This window comes from Cupressus sempervirens, chromosome 6, assembly GCF_028749045.1.
Source record: "Cupressus sempervirens isolate cs-2001-9-10 chromosome 6, ASM2874904v1, whole genome shotgun sequence".
Lineage (NCBI taxonomy): Eukaryota > Viridiplantae > Streptophyta > Pinopsida > Cupressales > Cupressaceae > Cupressus > Cupressus sempervirens.
The window spans coordinates 40361741-40384889 of NC_143123.1; the positions used below are offsets into that span (position 1 = coordinate 40361741).

At 37.2% G+C, this 23149-nt stretch overlaps 1 protein-coding gene across 1 annotated transcript in view; it reads right to left on the reverse strand.

Annotated features, from left to right (window-relative positions):
- Positions 1-23149, reverse strand: part of LOC149551010 (FAD/NAD(P)-binding oxidoreductase family protein) — a 304663-nt gene that overhangs the window by 162934 nt on the left and 118580 nt on the right. Inside the window, exon 7 of the mRNA XM_089786572.1 lies at positions 9305-9387. Coding sequence (XP_089642698.1) covers positions 9305-9387 — 83 coding nt within the window. The remainder of the gene's footprint in view (positions 1-9304; positions 9388-23149) is intronic.

The following is a 23149-nucleotide window of genomic DNA, read 5'->3' on the forward strand; positions in this document are numbered from 1 at the left end:
GGAGCATCCAACAAGAATTGATATGGAGGAAGGCAATCAATCTCAATCCCAACCAAACTCAAAAGAGAGGTAGCCTGAGCATACCAACAACGAGATCTAGTGCTAGTGTCGGATCTCATAACTGTGACAAAGGAATAGTATGCCAGGTAAGAATATCTATGTTGATCGACAATCGAATTCACAAAATCAGGAAGGCGATGGAGAAACCAGATCAAATCAAAGATGACCGCAAGTTTGAAGGGGTGAGCACCAAACTCGACTAAGATAATACTACAGGGTGTGAGTATGTGACATCTGATGATATGTCGTAGAAGCAAAGTCTAAACACGCTCGACAGAGGCCCAATCCGAAGCAAGAAGGGAAAGTCCCCAAACCACTAAGCCATAGAAAATGGTCGGCCAAACCAAGAAGTCCAAGAGGGACAGCTTGGACGAGGTGTCATGAAAATAGTGTTCGAAGCATTGCCTTTAAAGCATGGCAAGGAAGCCCGTGCCCTTACTGACTCTAGATTGAATAGTAGGTCTCAAACTAAAGCAGGGCCCTAAGAACTTCACCCTGACGTAATATAAGAAGTAATCTCAATCTCGGTTCACTGAAAAAAAAATGAAGATGAGAGGTCTTAAAGCAGTTAAAGATCATAACCTGAGTCTTACTAAGATTGACCGCGGGCTGCCACTGATCGCAAAAGGAAGCCAAACCATCAAGGAGTTGTTGTAAACTGTAAGGGGAAGAGACCAACAGGACAACGTTGTCAGCAAAAAGGAGAATGGAGATCAAAACCTGATGTAAAAAGCACCCATCACTGGGGTGCGAGGAGTTCACAAGAAAGTCGTCGAGCTCATCGATATACAGACCAAACAAAGTGGGCGAGAAGGGGCACCCCTATTTGACCCCAATAGTGCCCTGAATCAGAGTAGAGAAGCCCTCAATTCTTGAATCTACCAACCACGGATTCAGAGTCTCATAATAGCAGTTAGCAACATATCCGAGATCTCGATCTCACTAAGTCTCTGGAACAATGCCATCCTAGGAACGAAATCAAAAGCCTTCTGAAAGTCTACAAAACAGCAATAGACTTTCTCAGACTGATGTCTAGCCTCCTCAAGAATAGCCAATAGAGTGAAGATGTGATCAATAGTCTGGTAGTCAACACGAAAACCGACCTGACCTCTTGCTCTAGAATCTCTCCTCTCAAGCTCACTAGATAACCTAGTGTTTAGACTTGTGGCATATAGTTTGGCAAATGTATGCTCAATCATGATGGTCCTATAAATGCCAGGGTCAAAGACAGGCCCGAACTTAAAAATAGGATAAATCACATGTCTTGACTAAGAGTCAGGAAAACAAATACAAACTAGTGTATTAAAGAGTATAGGGAGGTAGGAGCCAAGGACCGAGGCACCAAGCTTCAAAAGTTTGGCCTGAAAACCTTCCTTGTCTGCCATTCTTCTACATCTCATTGATCTAATGGTGTCGTAAACACTAGAGGGTGTGAACAGAGGGTAGTAAGGAGGCGGAATGGGATGGAGAGATGGCTGGTCAAGAATCTAATAAAGCGTAATGGTGTGGGAGGTCAGGGAGTGGAAGACAAGGATGGAAGGTGGGGGGGGGGGGGGGGAGAACACAAAGGCAATAAGCTACGCCAAAAGATCTAGGGATTACGAACAAGTGTGGAGCGAAAGGATCTGCACTGAGAAGAGATGAAAGAACATTTCTTAAAACGAAGAAACTGGAGGTTAGAATTGTGTAGATGGGTGAAAACAAGAGAATGGGTCTCAAAAGAGGAGCGAACGAAGCGATGGAAAGATTTGTAGTCAGCATCGAACCATTGGTTCATAAGGTAAATATTCCAACCCTTAGATTTGTGAGAAATGGGAAAGTGGTGGGGGATAGAAAGGATGGTGAACTCCCAAATGGCATCAGCAAGTGAGTGAAACATGGAGGAGACCTCACACAAATCCTTGAAGCAAGCAGGTGACAGCAACCTCCAAAGGTGGAAGGAAAAATGCTCACCATCACCCTCAAGAAAGCAGAAACGAGCAGCGGGACAAGTAATGATAAGCGAGAGGCAAGGAGTCAAAGGAGAAGGTGATAGGCAGGGAGAAATGCGAGGCTGATGAGAAGGTGACAAGGCAAGGGGGGAACGCGGAGAATAACCAAACAAGAATGGCATGGTCAGCAAAGGGAAGACGTGAAACGGTGAAGCTATGAATGTAAGGAATGAATGAGGAAGAAATGAGGGCATAGTCCACAACACTAGCCCCACCCCCATGTGGCCAGCAAGGTAAGAGCTCAGACCCAGGAAAGGAAGATAGACCATTCAGAATGAATAAGCCAGACGACTCACAAAGTTGGACGAGGCAGTGACCATAACAGGAAAGTCGCCCAAGAGCATCATCTGAGTAGTGGAGATCGAATCAAAATCCACAGTCATGTATAGGAGTCTAAAGATTCCTAGTCCATGCATTGAAGTTCCTGAGGGTAATGATCTCACCCAAAGCAGCAAACTGTGAAACGCAATCATGAAGGTCACTGAATGGGTCCCCATCCTCAGCCCCATGAATGGCGTATGGGGACAAGCTCTAGTAGTACAAAGGTTGGGTTTGTGACAAGCTATGTCACCCGTAGTCATTTTGAAGCAGCAAAAAGGAGTTCTCTAGGGGAGTAAATGAATACGTAAATGAAAACAGACCAGAAACTGCCACAGTAGTGCCTCAAGCAAGTAGTAGAGAGCCCGATCAGCAGCAAAGAGCAAGATCAAGGGCATAGGTGGCAGAATGACAGAGAACGGAGGTGAAGACGGCAGAACACAACACTCGGCAATGGATAATAGTTAACGCCAAAGCACGAGAGACACGGGAAAAATGGAGGGAAAACACCAACATAAGTAGAATAACCACGATAGATCTAGAACTCAAGACGGGCTCCATTGTCAAGCGGCAAGAGAATACATCACTGGAAATCAAACAGAGCTGCATGGACTAGAGAGATGACAGAGGGTTGCAGGCAGTGAAGAGAACCGCTCAAGTGGCAGTGGCACGGCAAACAGTTGTCGTGGGTGAAGCAGACACAGGCGAAAAGCAATGGCCATGGGAGAAGACAATAGTTGCAGGTGGCCACAAGTGGGAGCAGACGCGAGCGAAATACAACAACCACAGGAGGAGCAAACAACATTATGCACAATGAGCATAAAAATGAAGATGAACAGGTAGAGCCCGTTACTCTTAGCTTGAGAAGGTCCAAAAGACAATGGTATGAACATGACAAGTATAGCCCACTAAATTTTTGTTGATTTATTAGCATCATTACAAATGTATTAACATTGCCTCTTTGGTATATGTTTTCCAAGAGCAGCAATCTCTCTCTTATATTGTGGAAAACACATGGAGAGACATGGGACATGTCTATTCATTACCATTTAATTAATATAAAAATTAATTATTTAACTATATGTATATACATACATACATACATACATACATACATACATACATACATACATACATACATACATATATATATATATATATATATATATATAGTTGAGTCTCATGGGTTTATCTAATTGAAGCTACCAAACATTAACACTGCCTCTTAGCTAGGGAGGATAAACATGTAGATATTACGCCATTGGTAATATACAGAATGGCAAAATTTAAGAATATCTTTGATTAGAAGATGTCCACCATTTTAATATCACATTTGATATCATGAGTATTGGCCTCCAGAATATCAACATATGATATTCACCAAATACTCTCAGTAATAGTCTGCAGAATATCAACTCATGATATTCACCAAGTACTCAATAAAGTTATGGCCTACAAAATATTAACACATGATATTCACCAAATATCTATCATATATCTATAAAAACAACTCATAGACCATCAAGTGAATGACATGTAACACTTAGTTGTTGCTTTACAAGATATAATTTATCATGATATGTTTCAACATTTACATTGAATGTATATCATGATTTAAGTTATTGTAAGATCGTCATCTTCCAATAACTTCTACAAATACAAGTGATAGTCATTTGGAAGTTGTCACTTCCTCATGATGTACATAGGGAGCGGGCTCATACACACATGACATCAAAAGTTTACATGAAGTCAGCACAGATACTGTCATGTGGTGTTGTCATGACATTCACTATGAACCATATTAAAGAATAAAGTTTTCACCTTAATCTTATCACTCATAGAGAAGAATGTATTATGAGGTATTGCACTTGGAATTTCTTCTTCACAAAGAAACACTAACATTTTGACCTCCTTGTCAAGGTTATTTCCAATAATGTGTAAAAACTCCCTTTGAATCTGATACCAACTTTTGAGCTCCTCGTTCAAAGTTACCTCTAATGGATGTACCAGCCTCCCTCTAAATGTAATTTCATCCTCTTCAAAGAAATGTTTCCAATTATTAACTCAGTTCCATCACTGCAAACCTCAAGTTCTTTTCTCGTAAATGAGTTCCATCATGAAAGGATATCAAAGAGAGATTTCAAATATTTCATAAAACTAACTATTCTGAAAGTAAATATTAAAGAAGTATACATGGTTTAAAGTCCCTATGTAATGATATGCATTAATTCATGAAAATTATTTTAAATGTAATACCTATCTCTAATTGTAAATGTCCTTCACTGTTGTGTTACATGCCAATTTCGCGGGTCTTAATTAACAACTAACATACTCGAGAAATACAGTTATTACCTCATTTCATAGGAAGATAGTTATATCAGACATGTTAATGTGAAAAGGGATTGACAGTTAAAAATAGTTAAACAAAATTTCTTAACTAAGAACTTCAAACACCATCAAGGAACTTACTATAGAAATTAAAATCCACATACCATGCAATTTGAATCGATAAGTAATTGTAAGAATGCTTATGCAATCACCCAAATTAGTCCACAAATACCACTGTAACATTATCATATAATGACTTCCATCCAATACGGCTATATCAAAATAAAATGACGATTACCATTAAATACCACTACATATAAATTTAGGGCATCTCATACTACTGTATCAATTAGGGCATCAATTACCATTGGATCATTTAAGGCTTCGAATACCACTACATCGTTTAGGGCTTCAATTACCACTAGATCATTTACGGCATCAGATATCACTGAATCAATTAGGGCTTTAGACACCACTGAATCAATTAGAGCTTCCAGAAACCATTGTGTCATTTCTTTCCTTCTGATTACTTAACAGTGGCAATATCTCAAGATTAGAAGATATGCTCATATTTGATATTCATATAAATGAAAAACAATCCATAAAACTATCTCTCGCACTAGGTGTAAAAATAACTGTAACTATGAAATAACTCAATTGATCTTACCTTCTTGCATATACATCATAAAAGTGATATTACCCGTTTCTGACAAACAATTGAATGTATAACTTATCTTTGTCTATTGTATGTCCGTCAACTTTGGGAGAGATGAAACATTGTCAAGGGCTTAACCACCCAGCCTCGGACCACAACTTTATCCCCACACAATCTCTAACGAGAAAGGCCCTCCCTACCCGGAATTGGACTTAGAACATCTATCATCTACCGAGCATCCTGGTATTTTAAACACACCATTCAACTTGACAGCAGGAGGATACAATTAACAAGATCCATGCATAAGCTATTAATTAATCATACTTACATATTCATATCTGATTTCATTCTTGGTTCTTTGCAAGTTAACTCCACCTCTTCACCATTCTCATGGCCTGATTGCCAGTAAATTTCTCAGTGGCTGTAAGATTATAATCATTCTGTTTTTATTTACACCTCTTCACCATTTCATGGCTTCATCACCTCGTGAAACCCAGGTGTTAAAGATTCTAAGAGCAATCTATTCTTTGTTTTGGAAAATATAATAGCATGTTTATCGATATTGATTAAAAATACTCATTACAGTTTCAAATCAATTTCATAATGATGCTTTGATTTTACAGAGGTAAAACTAAAAGATCTCAATGGCTCAATGAAATGTAAGAGACCATCAGCAAGGTATTTGTATCAGACCAAATATGTTTGGCTGCATTCCATCTGCTACTTTAAAAAGGATGTCTTATGATATTCGAATGCATGAAAAGTATCATTCACAATCCTAGCAATTATGTTCAATTGCAATTAGACTTATGCTCCAGAAAAGAATTGGGCAGGAGCATCGCCATCATTGGGCAAATGGGTTGAGGACCTAGCAACTTGAAACAGGATACATCAGTAGGACCCGCATGACCTATTAGGGAAACAATATAATAAAAACATAAAATAATCTAAATTAAAATATAATTCATACCTTTAGAGATTTATTATTAAATTTTCTTATTTTATCTTTATAATAAATACTTAAATGTGAACACATAAATATAAAAAATGAAATGGCACCAATAAATTATAATCATATAATCTAATGATGTCACTTCTTCAATATAATTATGTGAACATACATAAGAGCATATTATAATAATAATAAAAAGTTTAAACTCTTCAATAATAATAAGAGCATATTATAATAATAATATAATTTATCATGATTTGTTTCAACATTTACATTCAATGTATATCATGATTTAAGTTATTGTACAAATACAAGTGATAGTCATTTGGAAGTTGTCACTTCCTCACATAGTTCCAAGAATCACAGCGATTCATGCGATTCACGCGATTCGGCGATTCGATTCAAGCCAAACGATTTTTTGTGAATTGGTGAATCGAATCAGCGATAAAGGGTTTATGAAATAAGTTACTCACTAAATTTCAAGGGTTTTTTAAATTTTCCGATTCATGGCCGATTCGATTCCGATTCATGGCCGATTCACGATTTGATTCGGCCTTGCCGATTTCGATCCGATTCCGATTCTTGTTACTTTGCAAGTTCCTCATGCTGTACACAGGGAGCGGGCCCATACACACATGACAGCAAAAGTTTACATGAAGTCACCACAAATACTGTCATGTGGTGTTGTCATGACATTCACTATGAACCATATCAGAGAATAAAGTTTTCACCTCAATCTTATCACTCATAGAGAAGAATTTATTATGAGGAATTGCACTTGAAATTTCTTCTTCACTAAGAAACACTAACCTTTTGACCTCCTTGTCAAGGTTATTTCCAATAAGGTGTAAAGCTCCCTCTGAATCTAATACCAACTTTTGAGCTCCTCATTCAAAGTTACCTCTAACGGATTTACCAGCCTCCCTCTAAATGTAATTTTATCCTCTTCAAAGAAATGTTCAGTTATTAACTCAGTTCCATCACTGCAAACATCAAGTTCTTTTCTTGTAAATGAGTTCCATCATCAAAGGATATCAAAAAGAGATTTCAAATAGTTCATAAAACTAACTATTCTGAAAGTAAATATTAAAGTATACATGTTTTAAAGTCCCTATGTAATGATATGCATTAATTCATGAACATTATTTTAAATGTAATACCTATCTCTAATTGTAAATGTGCTTCACTTTTGTTTCTCTTCTCTATATGCAAGCAAAACTTTAGTGTTTGGTGTCGAATAGAAACTATGGTGATTAACTGGTCAAACTTCTAAATGGCATTTGATACCACTCCCCATATTAGTAGTTTCTTCATTTGAAACTTTGGTTGTGTTTATTAATTGTTAATGGTTTAGACATGACCATCATTATTGTAACCCGTGTGCAGACACAGAGGCTGGCCCATACATCCTTTTACCAACAAAAGTTAATAATTTCCTCCTTATAATTGCCATAATGGCAATATGAGATGCCACCATGTTGGTTGAACACTAATGGATCCAAAATTTAGGCGTTCAAAAGTTAAACAATAAAATCAATTGACTATGGGTCTGCATGAAAACTGGTTCCGATTCAATAACAAGGTGAAAATGCACGATCCGTAACTCAATCCGCGTAGATGTTGGAAGTAGGTGCAAAGCCCAATGGTACTCCTGTCACGTAATGTTCCCATTATAAAATTAATCATTTTATCAAACTATTGTAATGGGTCGATTGATTTAATGTATCTTGGACCCATTTCTATTTTGTTTCCGTAGTTGTGTTGCCGTCGGCTATCTTTGTACACCCTCGAAAAGTTGTCCCCAACAGGTATTTAAACACAGGATATAGGTTGTCTTTAGGTATGCAATTTGGATTATTTTCTAGCAGAATTGGTTGAACAGAGGTAGAACGAAGAGGGTTCTTACAAGAAGCCACCACAAAATTTCTATTATACCAGCATACCCATAACTGTGTGCAATTGTCATTCAGAAGCTTACGTTTTTAGTTAGGTTTATTTGAAATGCATACTAAAATCCCCACTAGTTCTAAATATTTTATAAAGTACTGTAACCAAGTTTCCTACTATAACTCAAAGAAAAGTTTTACCTTCAATACTGTTCTATTTTATGTCACACTCACTAAAGTCTGTTGCTCCAACAGTTACAACATAAAAATTAAGATACTCTAACCCTAAACAAACATTATCCACTCTGCTTGTGCTCTTTAGATGTTTGCATGTAAGTGTAAAAATGAGGTGCCATATTTCTGCATATAATATATACAAGAGTCACTGTATTTCTGCATCAACTGTAAATATAAGAAAAAAAAAGATACATATATAATTATAAAACTATACAGAGACTTTTAAAAACTCAGCACATAATACCACAAATATGCCAGCTAATGATTACTAGAATTTTATCAGATTTTTCAGTGTTATGCCACTATTATATACATAGATCAGTAGAAGCAAAAGCTCTTCACAAGGCTTACCGTTATAACAACTATATCTCTTCTATTATAATTACTTTTAGTGGAAATCCCTCAAACAGGAGATTCATTTTGTTTTTATTGTATTCTAGGTACTTGGCAATGCTACCTCTCTTCTATACAAAGGTGAGTGTTATCACACGTGCTTGTTATTGCAAGCATACTCCATTCAGAGTCTGAACATTTGATTTTGCCATATTAAAATATTTGCATGGAAAGTGATCTTAAAAAAATTATGGTGCAAATCCGCTAAAATTTCCTTTCAGATATCATACCAAGAATGTACACTTCTAATCTTTGATAGCATTCAATGATATGACACTAACAACATCAAGATGATCCCATAGCTACAATTAGGTTGCTACAATGATCTACATATCCTTCTCAATATAGAAATTAATTTACTAATTAAAAATTCAATTACCAGAAGTTAAAACATCTATTGAAAAACTAAAATAATGTGTAATGAATAAGATTTCCTAAATTCCCTTTGAAGAATAACTAGCTAATATGAGTTTTCGAGACATACGACCAAATTCCTCTAACTCCATTCGTTTCACCCATAACATGATGCAACAGAACATAGCCACTTCCTGGTGTATATACGCTTCCCTACAATCACACAAAAAGGAAACCTAAGAAAAAGAATTACAGAAAATGGAAATTAACATTTGGCATCCTCTTTACAATGACAAACATAGAACTCTTAACCCACAAATATGAAAAACAAAATGGTCTAATTGAATCACTAATGTTAAACACTTACATAGTTGAAATTTCTTATGGGGCAAACCATTATTATAACTTCAAATTTTCCACACTTTTGGCTGAGGTAGACTTTAGCATTCTAGTGTTAAGTGTTCACAGATTTTTTCAAGCATTGTATTATGGAGGACAATCCATTATATCCTTGTGACGCTAATAGGAACTCTAAGGCCTTAAGGTATAAAAATGTTCTAGGAAATTACAAATATTTCAAACACATGAAACTTACAAATTTGGAATGTGTGGTAGGCCATAGTAGTACTACTGGACTAAGTTGACCGTAACCACTATGACTCAAGCCAAGTCAAACAACAACTCTTAAACTATTGTGTGGGTCAAGATGTGTTATATAACCATCACACTTACCCAAACATGAGAAGAAAACAATCCATGCCCAGTTTCCTAACCATGACCCACACCTTTAGGGCTCGTTTGCTTGTTGCAATTAGACTAGAATTGGGATTGTCAAATCCTGGAGTTGACATTTTTTATGCTTGTTGTTACATCCCAATTTTTGGCTCAATTTTGAATGTTCCTTTATAGCCGCTAAGGCTTCATGCAAAGATGAGTGATTGGTTAAATTAGTTATTCGTTATGGTTTCATGTGGAAATGAAGCATTGGTTATTCATTAGGATCTTAGGGAAATTTGGAATATTGGTTAATCGTCATGATGATATATGAATTGGAAATGGTTGGCTAATATGATTATATGCTATGATAATATTGATTTTATAAAATGATGAGAAATATGTTATCACCATAGTAAACTCTTTTCTTACAACAACACGAAAAAGGGGGCGAGCGTTGCCAGAAAGGGGGTTGGCATGATGGCACTACCTGTCATTGAGTTAATGGATATGGTCCTAAACCACGATGGCCAAGGAAAAGGACTAGGCAAGCTACAGTATACCAAGTAACTGTTAGAATGAAATCTGATAGTATTCCTATGGGAGAGTATCCTAACATTGTTGATGACATGATTCAAAGGTTGAGTGTTGCATTCATGATAGTGTTTGCCATTGATTTCAACATACCGATTATTCTATGAAGACAGGCAGAGCAGCAAACACAGTTTGGCTTCACGAGCATCGAGAAATGCATATTTGCTTATGTGCAGTTGAGGATATGTTGTACAGAGTGTCTCGATGCTATGGTTAAGAGCATGTGCAGAAACATGAAGACAGTGCAGAGTTATTCAACATTTGGTGAAGACAGTATTCAGACAAAGTTTATGGACAGCAATTATTGATGTTTGGATTGTATCTCCTAACAGAGATAGAAACTGGTTAAGCGAGGTTGTACAAAGGAAGAAGACATGTTAAAGATGTTGTGGAAACACACACATTCGGATGAGCATTGAGTGAAGAGTTATGAAGATTGTGAGCCGACAATTTATGTGTAATTATGAAAAGATATAATATTGTAATGTAACTTGTAACTGTAATAGCGTAAGGTGGTCTTGTTGGTTCCCAAAATCACCAATTGGAATTCCAAGAGCTTGCCAATTCTCCAACAGGATTCCACAAGGAATACTTCTTGATTCCCCTGCACTACAAGCTTCGTTACACCTAAGCAGGTGAACCTTTACTACAAACCTGATCTCCTAGTTCAAAGCTCTTCTATAGCGAATTTAACTTTGGGAATTCTCAAGTTGGAAAAATCCTTAAACTCGATCAAAATAAAGTTGAATGTTGAATGTTTGAATTGACTGAATGTTTTGTTAATAATTGATTAGATGCTTGCAAGACAGAAGTATGTAGATTGTTGACTTCAATTAATAACTCCAATAATTATATTCCAATGACTTTAAAAGACAAATGCCTTAGTTTATTCAGGCAAAAGAATCAACTATTATGAAGATTATTATGTACAACTCTATGGGACAATATTTCATCAAAAATATCATCAATTACTCCTGAGCTCTGCAAAAGACAAATCTTATATGCAATTCTCTGTTAGTCCAAATGGGTTTTTAACTTCTCCCACTAGAAGTCCAATTAGACAAAGATAAGGAAATACATATATATTTCGCACTGTCTTTATTGTCAAACAAAGGATGCAAGAAAATATCCAATGCGAAAAATAAAACCCTATCAGAATAATTCAATAATCTATTTATTGATCATGACGAACGAATCGATATTCCAATCGTAATCTCTTTGCCTCAATAGAAAATTAACAAAAGGATTTTTATTTATTAAAATATAACATTTGAATTTATAACATAAGTCATACTATATAACTCACATTTCTCCTTACAAATAAATATTATTTTACAAATGCTTCTCTGTTTAAATCTTCTTCCAATATGTCTTATGACTACTCACCTCTTCCCCTATTTATATCTTCTTTACATTAAACTTTAAAGACATGACTTTTTAAATGAATAGTCTCACCTTTTGAAAGTAATCGCACACTTCAACTCTTAAACTGTATGTTTTCTTTTTTATTAACTTATTTTTACACATAGTGTATATATCAAACCAAATATGAATGATTGCTTCCGATGCTCTTAGTGCTTTATTATCATGTCATTAATATATGGTTTGGTATGAGACTTTTATAAGTCTTCAACTTTTGACTAATATAAATCTTTGTCTCGAAAATATTCACTCTCCCGCATGACATCTATAAGTATGGATTTCTTTGTAGTTATCACACCATTTCATAATTAATTTCCCAATTGCCAAACGTGCGAATTATGAAGGTGACAAAGCACAAGCATCGCTCATGTCTTTGAACTGTATCTCTCTTGTATTAATAATAAATTCAACCTTTGTGTTTGTCAGCAATGCTCATCTCATTATCACTGCAGATCTTCAGAGTTCAGAATTCCCAATGGCTCTTCCTGTAGCTTTAAATATCACTTTGTTATTTGCTCTTCCCAATCTGGTCGGCTCCCAATAAATTTTATGTCCATCGAAAATATGTTTCATTGTTTGTCTTCGTCATCCCGCAATAACCATTCAAGATATCAAACCCTGTCGTTAATGAATACCTCACAGGGGATAGACATGCTTAATTGTGTTGTGAATAAAGTTGAAGCAAACATTCATCATGTTATTTATCGGATCTTTATTCGTGGAGACTAACTAAACTGTATTTCTAGATTGCTACACTAAACAGAGTAGTATTTAATTATTATTTTAGGTGAGACACTTAGGAGTTTGTGAACTCTCATTGAGTTACGCAACTCTAATTATGCACATGGTGTCTACAACACAGGAGTATGCATCATTCACTGAGTTGTCATGTTGACAACACAATTATCCGCACTCCTTATTTAGCACATGTTGTCTACACCACTGATTTGTGTGCTACACCATTGTAGGCTTATCCTCACATCATTGCACTTAATCCCGTGCTTAAAGGATAACCCATATCTAGTGGACATGTGCCTGATTGTATGACATATCATGATGCTGACTTCTACGCATTCTAGAAGCTCTCCTGAGGCCTTTATATTCAAGCACTCCTAGTGTACTCTTAATCAAGTTATTGAATTAATAACGTCATTCTAATCATACTCTGTCTATTTTGGTCTACTGTGTGCTTGTATTGAGTTCTTTAGTTCTTGGGTGAATTCTGGCCTAAGCCAAATTCTTACATGGTATCAAAGCTGAGGGAGATTCTCATCACGTAGCCATTCGAGACCGTTCATGCTTCAGCACCTCAACACGAATCCGAAGGATCCGCAGAAATTGGGAGCGTCTAGAGCCAGATCTGACCTCTCTGTTGCGTTCGGAGCGTCGATTCGGTGAAGATCGACTATAAATTTGCCTATAATTGGTGAAAGTTGATCGTGAGGCAAAAAGTTTTTGCAAACTGGCACCCGAAGGCACCAATTTGCAATTGGGTATGATCGTTTCATTGATCTGATTATTGTATTTCAAATCTGCAATTTTTTTTTCTCTGCACTTTATCTGTATTTTTGAAATTATTTTTCGAATTAATTAGCAGAGACGGAGAAAATATTTTTGCCGAACCGAGCAGTTACACCCCGGCTCAACTCCCATATTTCGGTGGTGTTTTATTTATTATCGCAGGGTTAATATTCATAGAGGACGGTACCTAATCCATAATCCGACAGCGGGACCGTACCAAATAAATCCAACATCAGACACGACATCACATAATTCGGCACAGTTTGGCGAATTCCATCAAAGACCTCCACCATTAACTTCACGCTTTACATTGTGGATTGGCGCTTTTAAACAGCGTAGGGTTGTTAACTCCCATCAATGTAGGATCAAACCCACGAAAATCCGGCAGGGGTTTAATGTTTGCCGGCAGTGGCAAACAAATCTAGTTACTGCAGCAAATTTTTCGGTAGTCGTAGACCCCCTGTTCCTGCGCCCACGTCATCTAACACCACGCACGCAGAGGACACATGGTCACATTTTGATCACGCCACGTGGACGCAAAGTTGGACCGCTGACAGAGCTCCTGCCACGGTGGAAATTGCCAACTCGCCATCCCAATCAGCAAATAATCCTCGCTGTCAAGCCACATCACCTCCACACGGGTCCATGCAAGCATCCTGTCAACCTGCATAGTCAACAGTGAGCTGTCGTCTACGTCACCATCCATGTTGATTGTCCCTGTCAGCGAACACGTGGAATTTCCGTACGGATCCGTACAGTACGGACTCTCACGTCACCTGCCACGTCATCAGAGGGCAGAATTTCCGCTAACGTCATCTAGTTCTTGATCCTAAATTTGATGCTCGTTTGGACGTCATTTCAGGGCAAATTACAACTGCTGCAACAGCCGTATGACCGTCAAATTTGACCCCGTATTTTCCTGATGCAACCCCTCACCAAATTCATTTTGGTTTTTGCAATCCGACTTCAAGAGCCCATAACACGAACATCTGGACTCCAAATCGGGTGCAATTTTTTTTGAAATTGGGTAAAATTTTCTAAATTTTTCAGTGGTGCAGCTATTTTTTGATTTTGGTGCTCGGATAATTCAGAAATTGCGTTTTGATGACTGTACCTGGATAATCCTGCATTTTGCAACTTCAAACGCTCCGTACGGGCACATCTGGAGTCGAAAACAAGTTCCGATTTTTTTGAAAGTGTGTATTTTTTCGTCTACTTTCCAAATCTGGTATCAGATTGTAGTGTTTTGTCGACAAAATTGTCACTTTCAGCAATAGGGCCTTTCTTTGCTTTGTAATGCTTCAATATTGTAGCAAATTGTAAAGTTTCAGATTTGTACTCTATTAAGAGGTTGTACCAAGCAAAATCAGAAGTCCACGAAAGCCAAAATTGGCAAGTGGTCCATTGTAATCGCACTACTGATAAAGTGCCCAAAGCATCTATTTTGGGGGGGTTTCTTGATTTAGTGAAAAGGGGGGGTGTTCTTGGTGTTGTGTTCTCTCTTTTCTACAATTTTCTTTCATTTTCTGCATTATGGGCAACTTTAAGTTTCTTAAATTAACTCCTCATAACTATGCTTCGTGGTCAATCAAAATGTTGTATCACTTAATGCATATTGGAGTTTCACAATATGTAAATGGTACTCTTCCTAAACCAGCAGATGATAATGCATCAGTAAGTGAAATTTCAAATTGGGTAGCCATGGATAGGAAAGCCCTAGGTGATATATGTTTGGGGGTAGATGATAAAATCATGTATCAAATCAAGAAGTGTACTACATCCAAGGAAGCTTGGGATACCCTCGAAAGCCTTTATGGGAAAGTGTCTGAAGAGGATGTGTTCAAAATAGAAGATGACCTTGTATCCTTAGATCCGAAGTCATATGACTCAATCCAAGATTTCATCATCAAGGTGAATGAATTAAGGACAAAGCTTACTTATTGTGGGAGTTCAATCAAAGATGACAAACTGATCTATCTCATACATAACAAGTTGCCATCGGAGTATTAACACATTTGTATCTTCTTTTAACACCTCAAAGACTACCTTAGGATCTGCCTACAAGAAAGTCACTTTTGATGACTATGCAAAACTGTTGGATGATGAAGAAAAGAAGTTGAAATCAATGGGGATTCTCAAATCACCTCAGTCCAAAGCATTGGTGGCCAATGAGGGTTCTCAAAATTCAGCTGCACAATCTTCAAATAAAGGAAAGGGTAAGAAGAAATGGAAGAGCAAATCTGAGGATGCAGAAAAGACAACACCACAATCCAATCAAAAAGGGAAGTCCTCGAATTCCAACAAGAAAGGGTACAACAATAAGGAGAAGAAGAAATGCGCTTATTGCAAGAAAATGGGTCATGAAGAGCATGAGTGTTATCTCAAAAAGATTGATGAATTGACCAACATCATGAAGAAACATAATCTTCCATTGCCTAATGCTTATAAGGATAAAGGATCATCTTCAGATTCAAAGAGCAAAGGGCAAGCACTCATGGCTAATTCAAACTCTTCGAAGGAATGGATATTTGACTCAGGTGCTTCATATCACATGGGTTCTTCAAAGGAAGTTTTTTCTTCAATGAAGCAGTCCAAGGTACCGCACATCTTCATGGGGAATGATAGCAAAATGGAAGTTGAAGGGAAAGGAAACGTGGAAATGGAAAATGGCGAGTTTCAAGAGGTTCTCTATGTTCCAAACCTAAGTTCAAATCTCTTTTCAATCTACCAAATCACTCACTTTGGAGATGGACATTGAGTTGAGTTCCTTCCAGACTTAGTAAAAGTGCACAGTCTTAAAGATAATTCCTTGGTTGCAGTGGGGAAAGTGAATAATCACAAGAGGTTCTACTCTTTCTCTCATTTTGTAGCCAAGACTCCTTCAAAGGCCTTGTTAACTCAATCAAATTCAAACATGCAATTATGACATGAGCGGTATGGTCATCTTGACTATCGCTATCTTCAGCAACTTTGCACATACCAAATGGTGAAAGGTCTACCACAAATCAACTTTTCTAAGGGTAAATGTTCAACAGATTCAATGGATATGCATCCAGAGGGGAAGTTACAGAGAGGGAAGTCTTCTAGAGCAACAAGTGTTCTATAGATGGTTCACATGGTATTAGTAGGTCCTATTGCATTCAGCCAAGGTCGCTACATACTTACCTTAGTTGATGACTTTTCACGGTTCACTTGGGTCTACTTTCTGCATAGCAAGAATGAAGTGTTGAACAGAAATTCAGGAAAGCCATCAAAGTACTCCGCATGGATAATGGAAACATGGATGTGAATAGAAGACTTAAGGACTTTAGCAAACATGAGGGCATTGATCTTCAGACTCCTCCAGCATTCAGTCCTCATAAGACAGATGTTGCAGCTTAGAGGATTCGCACTCTTAAGTCTATGGCAAGTTGCATGATTCATGCCAAGTCTCTCGATCCATCATTAGAAGTCGAAGCAATCTGTAGTGCCACTCACATTCTTAATCGTTTTCCTCATCCAGCCTTAGCTGGCAAAACTCCTTTTGAGGCATGGTGCGGCAGAAAACCTATTGTGACACACTTCAAACTCTTCGGTTGTCCTGCATGGGCAAAGAGATCTTCCAGGGGATGCAAGGCACAATCACCTCGGCCTTGTACTTTCATTGGTTATGAAGACGGTGTGAAGGCATACAGACTTCTAGATCCTGAGACACATCAGATATTTGTGAAGAAGGATGTATATTTTGAGGAAAGTTCACCAAGCTTGTCCTCTACTCCTCTTCGCACATCATACAGTGTGGAAACTAATAGTGATTTCAGCGATAGTGCTTCAACAGATTCAGACACGTGGGGTTCTATCGACAGATACAGTTAGAGGTCACTTCATCAGTTCAGTCTGCATGCATACATCGCCACAGTGATAGGTCCAGAACAGCAGGGTACATGTAGTCTTCCAGATACAGGTTCAGTGACAGATTTGGGGGACAGTATTGATGATTTGCCTCTTCTTCTTGATGCAGAATTACCTTCTTCAGTTGTCACGAGGGTTTCAGACTCTCTTGCTCATTCTCTACATGATTGATCCTCACAGGTTGAAGTGATTGTGGATACTTATGATCAGCAGTTGCAGCAAGGTTCTTCATCAGTTGCAGAGACAAACAATTCTTTAGGATAGCTTCTTCAGCCAATTGAGCAAGTTTCAGAGACATCACTTATCCATGGGATTCTTTCCACACACAGCGGAAGCATCTCATTTGTACCCTTGGCATCGTTTCTTCCTAAGGGGAGGAACACCATTCTGCAGTCTTGGATCAGCTTCTTCATTGGAGCAGTCACTGTTCGGCATTCTTCTTTGTGGGGGGGAGGAGCCCATCCTATCTCTCTTCCTCTTCTCATCATTCTCTTATGTATATACTGGATGTATGTCATAATGAGAGGGTCTTGATTACTCCTTCCATCCATGCATCCTTCTTTATCTCTCTTTTTGGGGGAGGGTTTTTCCCATGAGGTTTTCCCTCTTTCCCCGCTTTATGGGAGATTGCATATCATTATGTACATGGGTACCTAGCATGGCCTAGTAGCCGGGACCCATCTTGCATATCATCCTAGATTTCGTAAGCTTAAGAACATTTCCCTAAGTTACACTTAAGGGGGGGTGTTGGTGTAAATAAGTATTTACTTATTACACTTAAGTTTTACTTAGGTTAATGCATTATTTAATTATTATTTTAGGTGAGACACTTAGGAGTTTGTGAACTCTCATTGAGTTACGCAACTCTAATTATGCACATGGTGTCTACAACACACGAGTATGCATCATTCACTAAGTTGTCACGATGACAACACAATTATCCGCACTCTTTATTTAGCACATGTTATCTACACCACTGATTTGCGTGCTACACCATTATAGGCTTATCCTCACATCATTGCACTTAATCTCGTGCTTAATGGAGGATAACCCATATCTGGTGCACATGTGCCTGGTTGTATGACATATCATGATGCTGACTTCTATGCATTCTAGAAGCTCTCCTGAGGCCTTTATATTCAGGCACTCCCAATATACTCTTAATCAAGTTATTGAATGAATATCGTCATTCTGATCATATTCTGTCTATTTTGGTCTACTATGTGCTTGTGTTGAGTTCTTTAGTTCTTGGGTGAATTCTGGCCTAAGCCAAATTCTTACAATTATATATATGATTTTGTATTCCTCACTCAGATCAATATTGCCAGTTGTAATTGATATCGAACTGCAGTTTGGTGCACAGCATATATCTTGAGGTATGGCCATGTAGGGGCATGAGTCATCACCCTATGTCATCATGTCTCAACTATATTGTTTCAATACGCACCCGATAGTCAATACTAATTGGTATTCTTTAAACAGAACTAACACACCCGATTATGACTTGGTCGATATTAATTGTTTTGTAGACAAAAGTTGATGATTATATATATATATATATATATATATATATATATATTTGTGTGTGTGTGTGTGTTTGTATATGTATGTGTATATATATTATATATATCATATGTGAACATATTAAATCAACTTCCATAATTAGATTCTCATCAATATTAACATATATTATTTTGCTTCAATTTTCTATAATGCTAACATTCTCAACACCTCATAGCCATCTCATCATATGCAATATGTAAAGTATATGTGCGGAATTGATTAGATGAAGTTTCCATGATGCTGGAGTTTGTAAATATTGGAAATGATTCCGGAAAGCTTCATAAATTTCATCGCTGCAACTTCTGGCAGAGATAGTTTAGTCCTATATCCTTGGATATCCGATGACTGGTGCATGCCATTTTCTGTTCTGCTGCAGACAGTTACTGTCACCAACTTCAGTAATGTGTTTTGTCTGATTCCAAACTCTTTATCTGCATACACGCAGATATTTACCTTTGTTGTGCTTTCCAAATCCAAGGGTGATTAAGGTGTGTTGATGTTTCTATATCATTAAAGATATTGCTTCCACATTCAATCTGCTGCCAAGTACTTTTGATACAGGACACTGTTTCAAACACCATATCATATATATTTTTTATTTTGCTGAGTACAGCATCTGTGTGCTCTTTGACACCCGTCATGATGTATTACTAGACAACTTGTCACTCATAATCACCTTCTGTTAATCATTGCATAAGTATATGTTGCTAGCACAATGAAGTATCCATCTGCAATAGATAGATATAAGGAAGAACATTGATCTAAACAAACCAAAAAAAGAACCATATTAGCTTGAAGAAGACTCACAGGAGCTGCTTTTGCAAGCATGACCCTAGATTCTCCTGCTTTCTATCGATTCTGTCCTCTCCCAGAGCAAACCACTTCCAACACCAAACTTAGAAATTGGAGCAGTTCAAGGATCTGCTGGTGAATAATCATATGGCATTCTTGAGGCAGGCTCAAATGAAAGATAACTAATCTAGTTAACAACTTGACCATTCATCTTTTTGCTACTGTCATCAGAGCATGGTCCATACAGCAGAGCAGCCACAACATATCCATAATTTAATTGTAGGAACATCCCAACCTATTCCAAAATGCGAATGGTGGATCAATGATTAATTATGATGACATAAGGCAGAGATATTTGGCAAACTACTCTAGAAACATATTCTGTCATGCAATGCATGTGCTTGTGAGAGTCAGACATGGAACCATGGGGAATCCATCCATTCAAAAATGGAGGCCCTAAATTTGTAAATTAGGGCTCCATCAGGTCCTATATTATTATTGTAAATTGGGAAAGCCTCAAGGCCTACTCAATAATTAGTTTTAGGACTTTGTATAATTGAAGGATGATTTCCTTGGTTGTAATCATCCAGTGTGGATTTTTGTGTAATGTGAATATGTGAACTTGTATGTGAGATCCAGTGAACCTGATATTGAATATCTTTTGGTCAAAGAAGTATTTGATGCAGTTGAGGCACGGTGAGCTAACAAAGTAACTGTATTTGCCAAAGAAGTTGCTGTGGACAGTTGTATACTGGTATTATTCTGAAAAGGATAGTACTAAGGCCAGTTGGACAGTGAGTTCGGTGGTCTTGCCCTGAAGCTGTTTGGACAGTGGGTCCTTCTGCCTTACACAAATCCTAATAGGGTTGGCACAACTCCTAACAAGGATTCAAAGTATCCTAACAGGTATTGATATGTACAGAATGTATTTTACTGACTCCTAAAAGGGTCCATCCTATTACAAGGAACTTATATATTGTACATCATTTTGTGGGTAGCATCCCCACCGGCATTTGCCCTCTGATCAAGGGTTTCACTATTTAACAAATCTGGTGTTATTGTGTATGGTGATTTTCCTATGGTTAGTGCATCTATAGTTTACATGTTTTGGAATTAATAAGGATATTGAGAGTTGTTTTAATTGCATAAATAATTCACCCCCCACCCCCTCTCAGTTATCTTGGTGGACTTTACTTTCTAACAATAACCACCATGAGCTAACCAGATCGACATTTTTAGATAATGTTTTCATAGTATTATGTTTCCAATAGCCCTTTATATTATTTTCAACTTTTGGCAATGTTTCAATACTATTATTATTTTCCAACCTTGGCAATAGCTTCATATTATACTTTGAGCGGCCATATTCTTATGATTTCTTAAACGGGCCTTACAACTTCGATGGTCATTTCTCATTTTAAATATTACCAAGTATTGCCAATGACTCCTTGTTTTATTTATAACTCTTGTGCCACATTTTTCATGCTCTTGCTTGTAACTAAGCATGCAACAAGAGAAAGTTATATATGCAATGGTTTTATTTCATTGTGGAGAAAATTCTTTACATTTTGAGTCACCAATTGCTCTGTAATTGCAATCCTCCTCACAGCCACTTAGCTTTGCTTTTTCTTACCACTGAAAATCATTGTTTTACAGTCGTATTTATGATTGTATGGTCACAGTTTGAACTAAGGTCTATACTCGTCCACCACAGTCGCAAATGTATGCAACCAGATTCATATCATAGCTTATATCTTTGCAAGGATCCCTATCTTAAAGTGGTGTATACTTTGTGGGTGGAACCTGCACACAGTGTCATAAGCCAAGCTAGGGGCTACACAATTATAAGATCCCTCTCATACGAACAAAACACAATCTCCGCAAGTGCTAAGGAGCCAGACATCAAAGCATTCCTCTACCATAAGGAAGCAGTACTCATACAGGTCATGCAGCTTTCTTTCTAATATTTTGTTCTTCCAATTCGATATATGAGGTTATGAATTCTTAGTTGGAAAGAGAAGGAAAGTAATGTTAACATAGGAGTCTAGGTCCGAAATGAATACCATTTGCTTACTCGTGATAGACTGTGTGCAAGCACAAGAATTAAGGAATAATTTTTTGATGTTTTATCATAACTTTATTTAAAAAGAATTCATTTCAGTGCAAGCTCATATAGGGACATCCCCTATATGCCTTTGAGATGAGAGAAGGCACTCTCATAGAGTCAAACAAATCTGTTACAGAACTACAATGAACTTGTTTATAAATGTCTGTTATAAGCCCAAATTGGGCAAAAAGATTTGACTATGATAAATAAAGATTAATCAACGATATGGACAGCCACACCAAGAATCATTGAGGATGACCAGCAAGGTCAAGATGAAGGGTGTGGTTTGATGATAATTGATTGTGTAAAATAACTACAAGTAAAATGGGTATGAAATGCCAATGAACCTTTCTTTTATGAATATGTTATAAAACAGGTTGGTAAGGAAATCTTGACTGTAGTAAACAAACTTTAATTAAAAATCATGGACAACCACACTGGGAATCATAATGACCAGCAAGGTCAAGGTTGAAGGGTGTGGACCAATAAAAAAATATTTTTTTGAATATAACCTACAAGACAAAAAGGTGATTAATTAGTTCCAAACTAAATAGGAAATGGAGTTAAACAAATAAACCAAACCGAGTGAGCTCATGGTGGTCTAAGGGTTGATTCTTCTTGCCAAACCGGTTGTGATATGAAACTGTATCAGCGGAACGCACAATGGCAGGACAATGGTGTTGAAAGCCCAATTCCCAAGGTGAGGAGGGCCTTTCTCAGTTGATATTGTGTGGGGATACTTAAGGGTCCACAATCGAGAGGTTAAGCCCTTAACCATGCTTCTCCTCTTCACCTAATGCCAAAGCTTTGACAAGACAAAGATATGATCTGCATTCAGGTTATCTACTTTTAACTTGTATTTTGTTTTTGAATGTTATTCAAGTTCAATTAAATATGAAATCATCATGTGACGGTTACAAATATTTTCTTCAATATTCACGAGTTGAACTTAGTAGAAAGAGATCTCTCTTTTGATTAAATAACAGTTAGTTACGATGGCAATTATATATATCATATTTGTTGGTTAAATGCTCCTCCAATTATTAGTTAAGATATTTCAGTTAAACTAATTATAACTGTTAATCTCTTTCATATGAAGATGTAAAATAGTTACTATAACTACCTTCTCATGCTCATGAATATGAAAAACTAACTATGTTCAATGATATGATAGTTGTTAGTTAAGCCTAGGAAAACAGGATGTTATGTTTGTCTTCAAAACATGAAATCGGAACAGGGATTTGTTAATTCCCATTCACCCCCAAAACCAACATTTGGATCTTCTATTTGAATAGGTGGAATTAGAAAATCAATTCTAATTCCACTTAAATAAGGACTTGGGAAAAGAAAAATTTACTTGATGTGCAACCG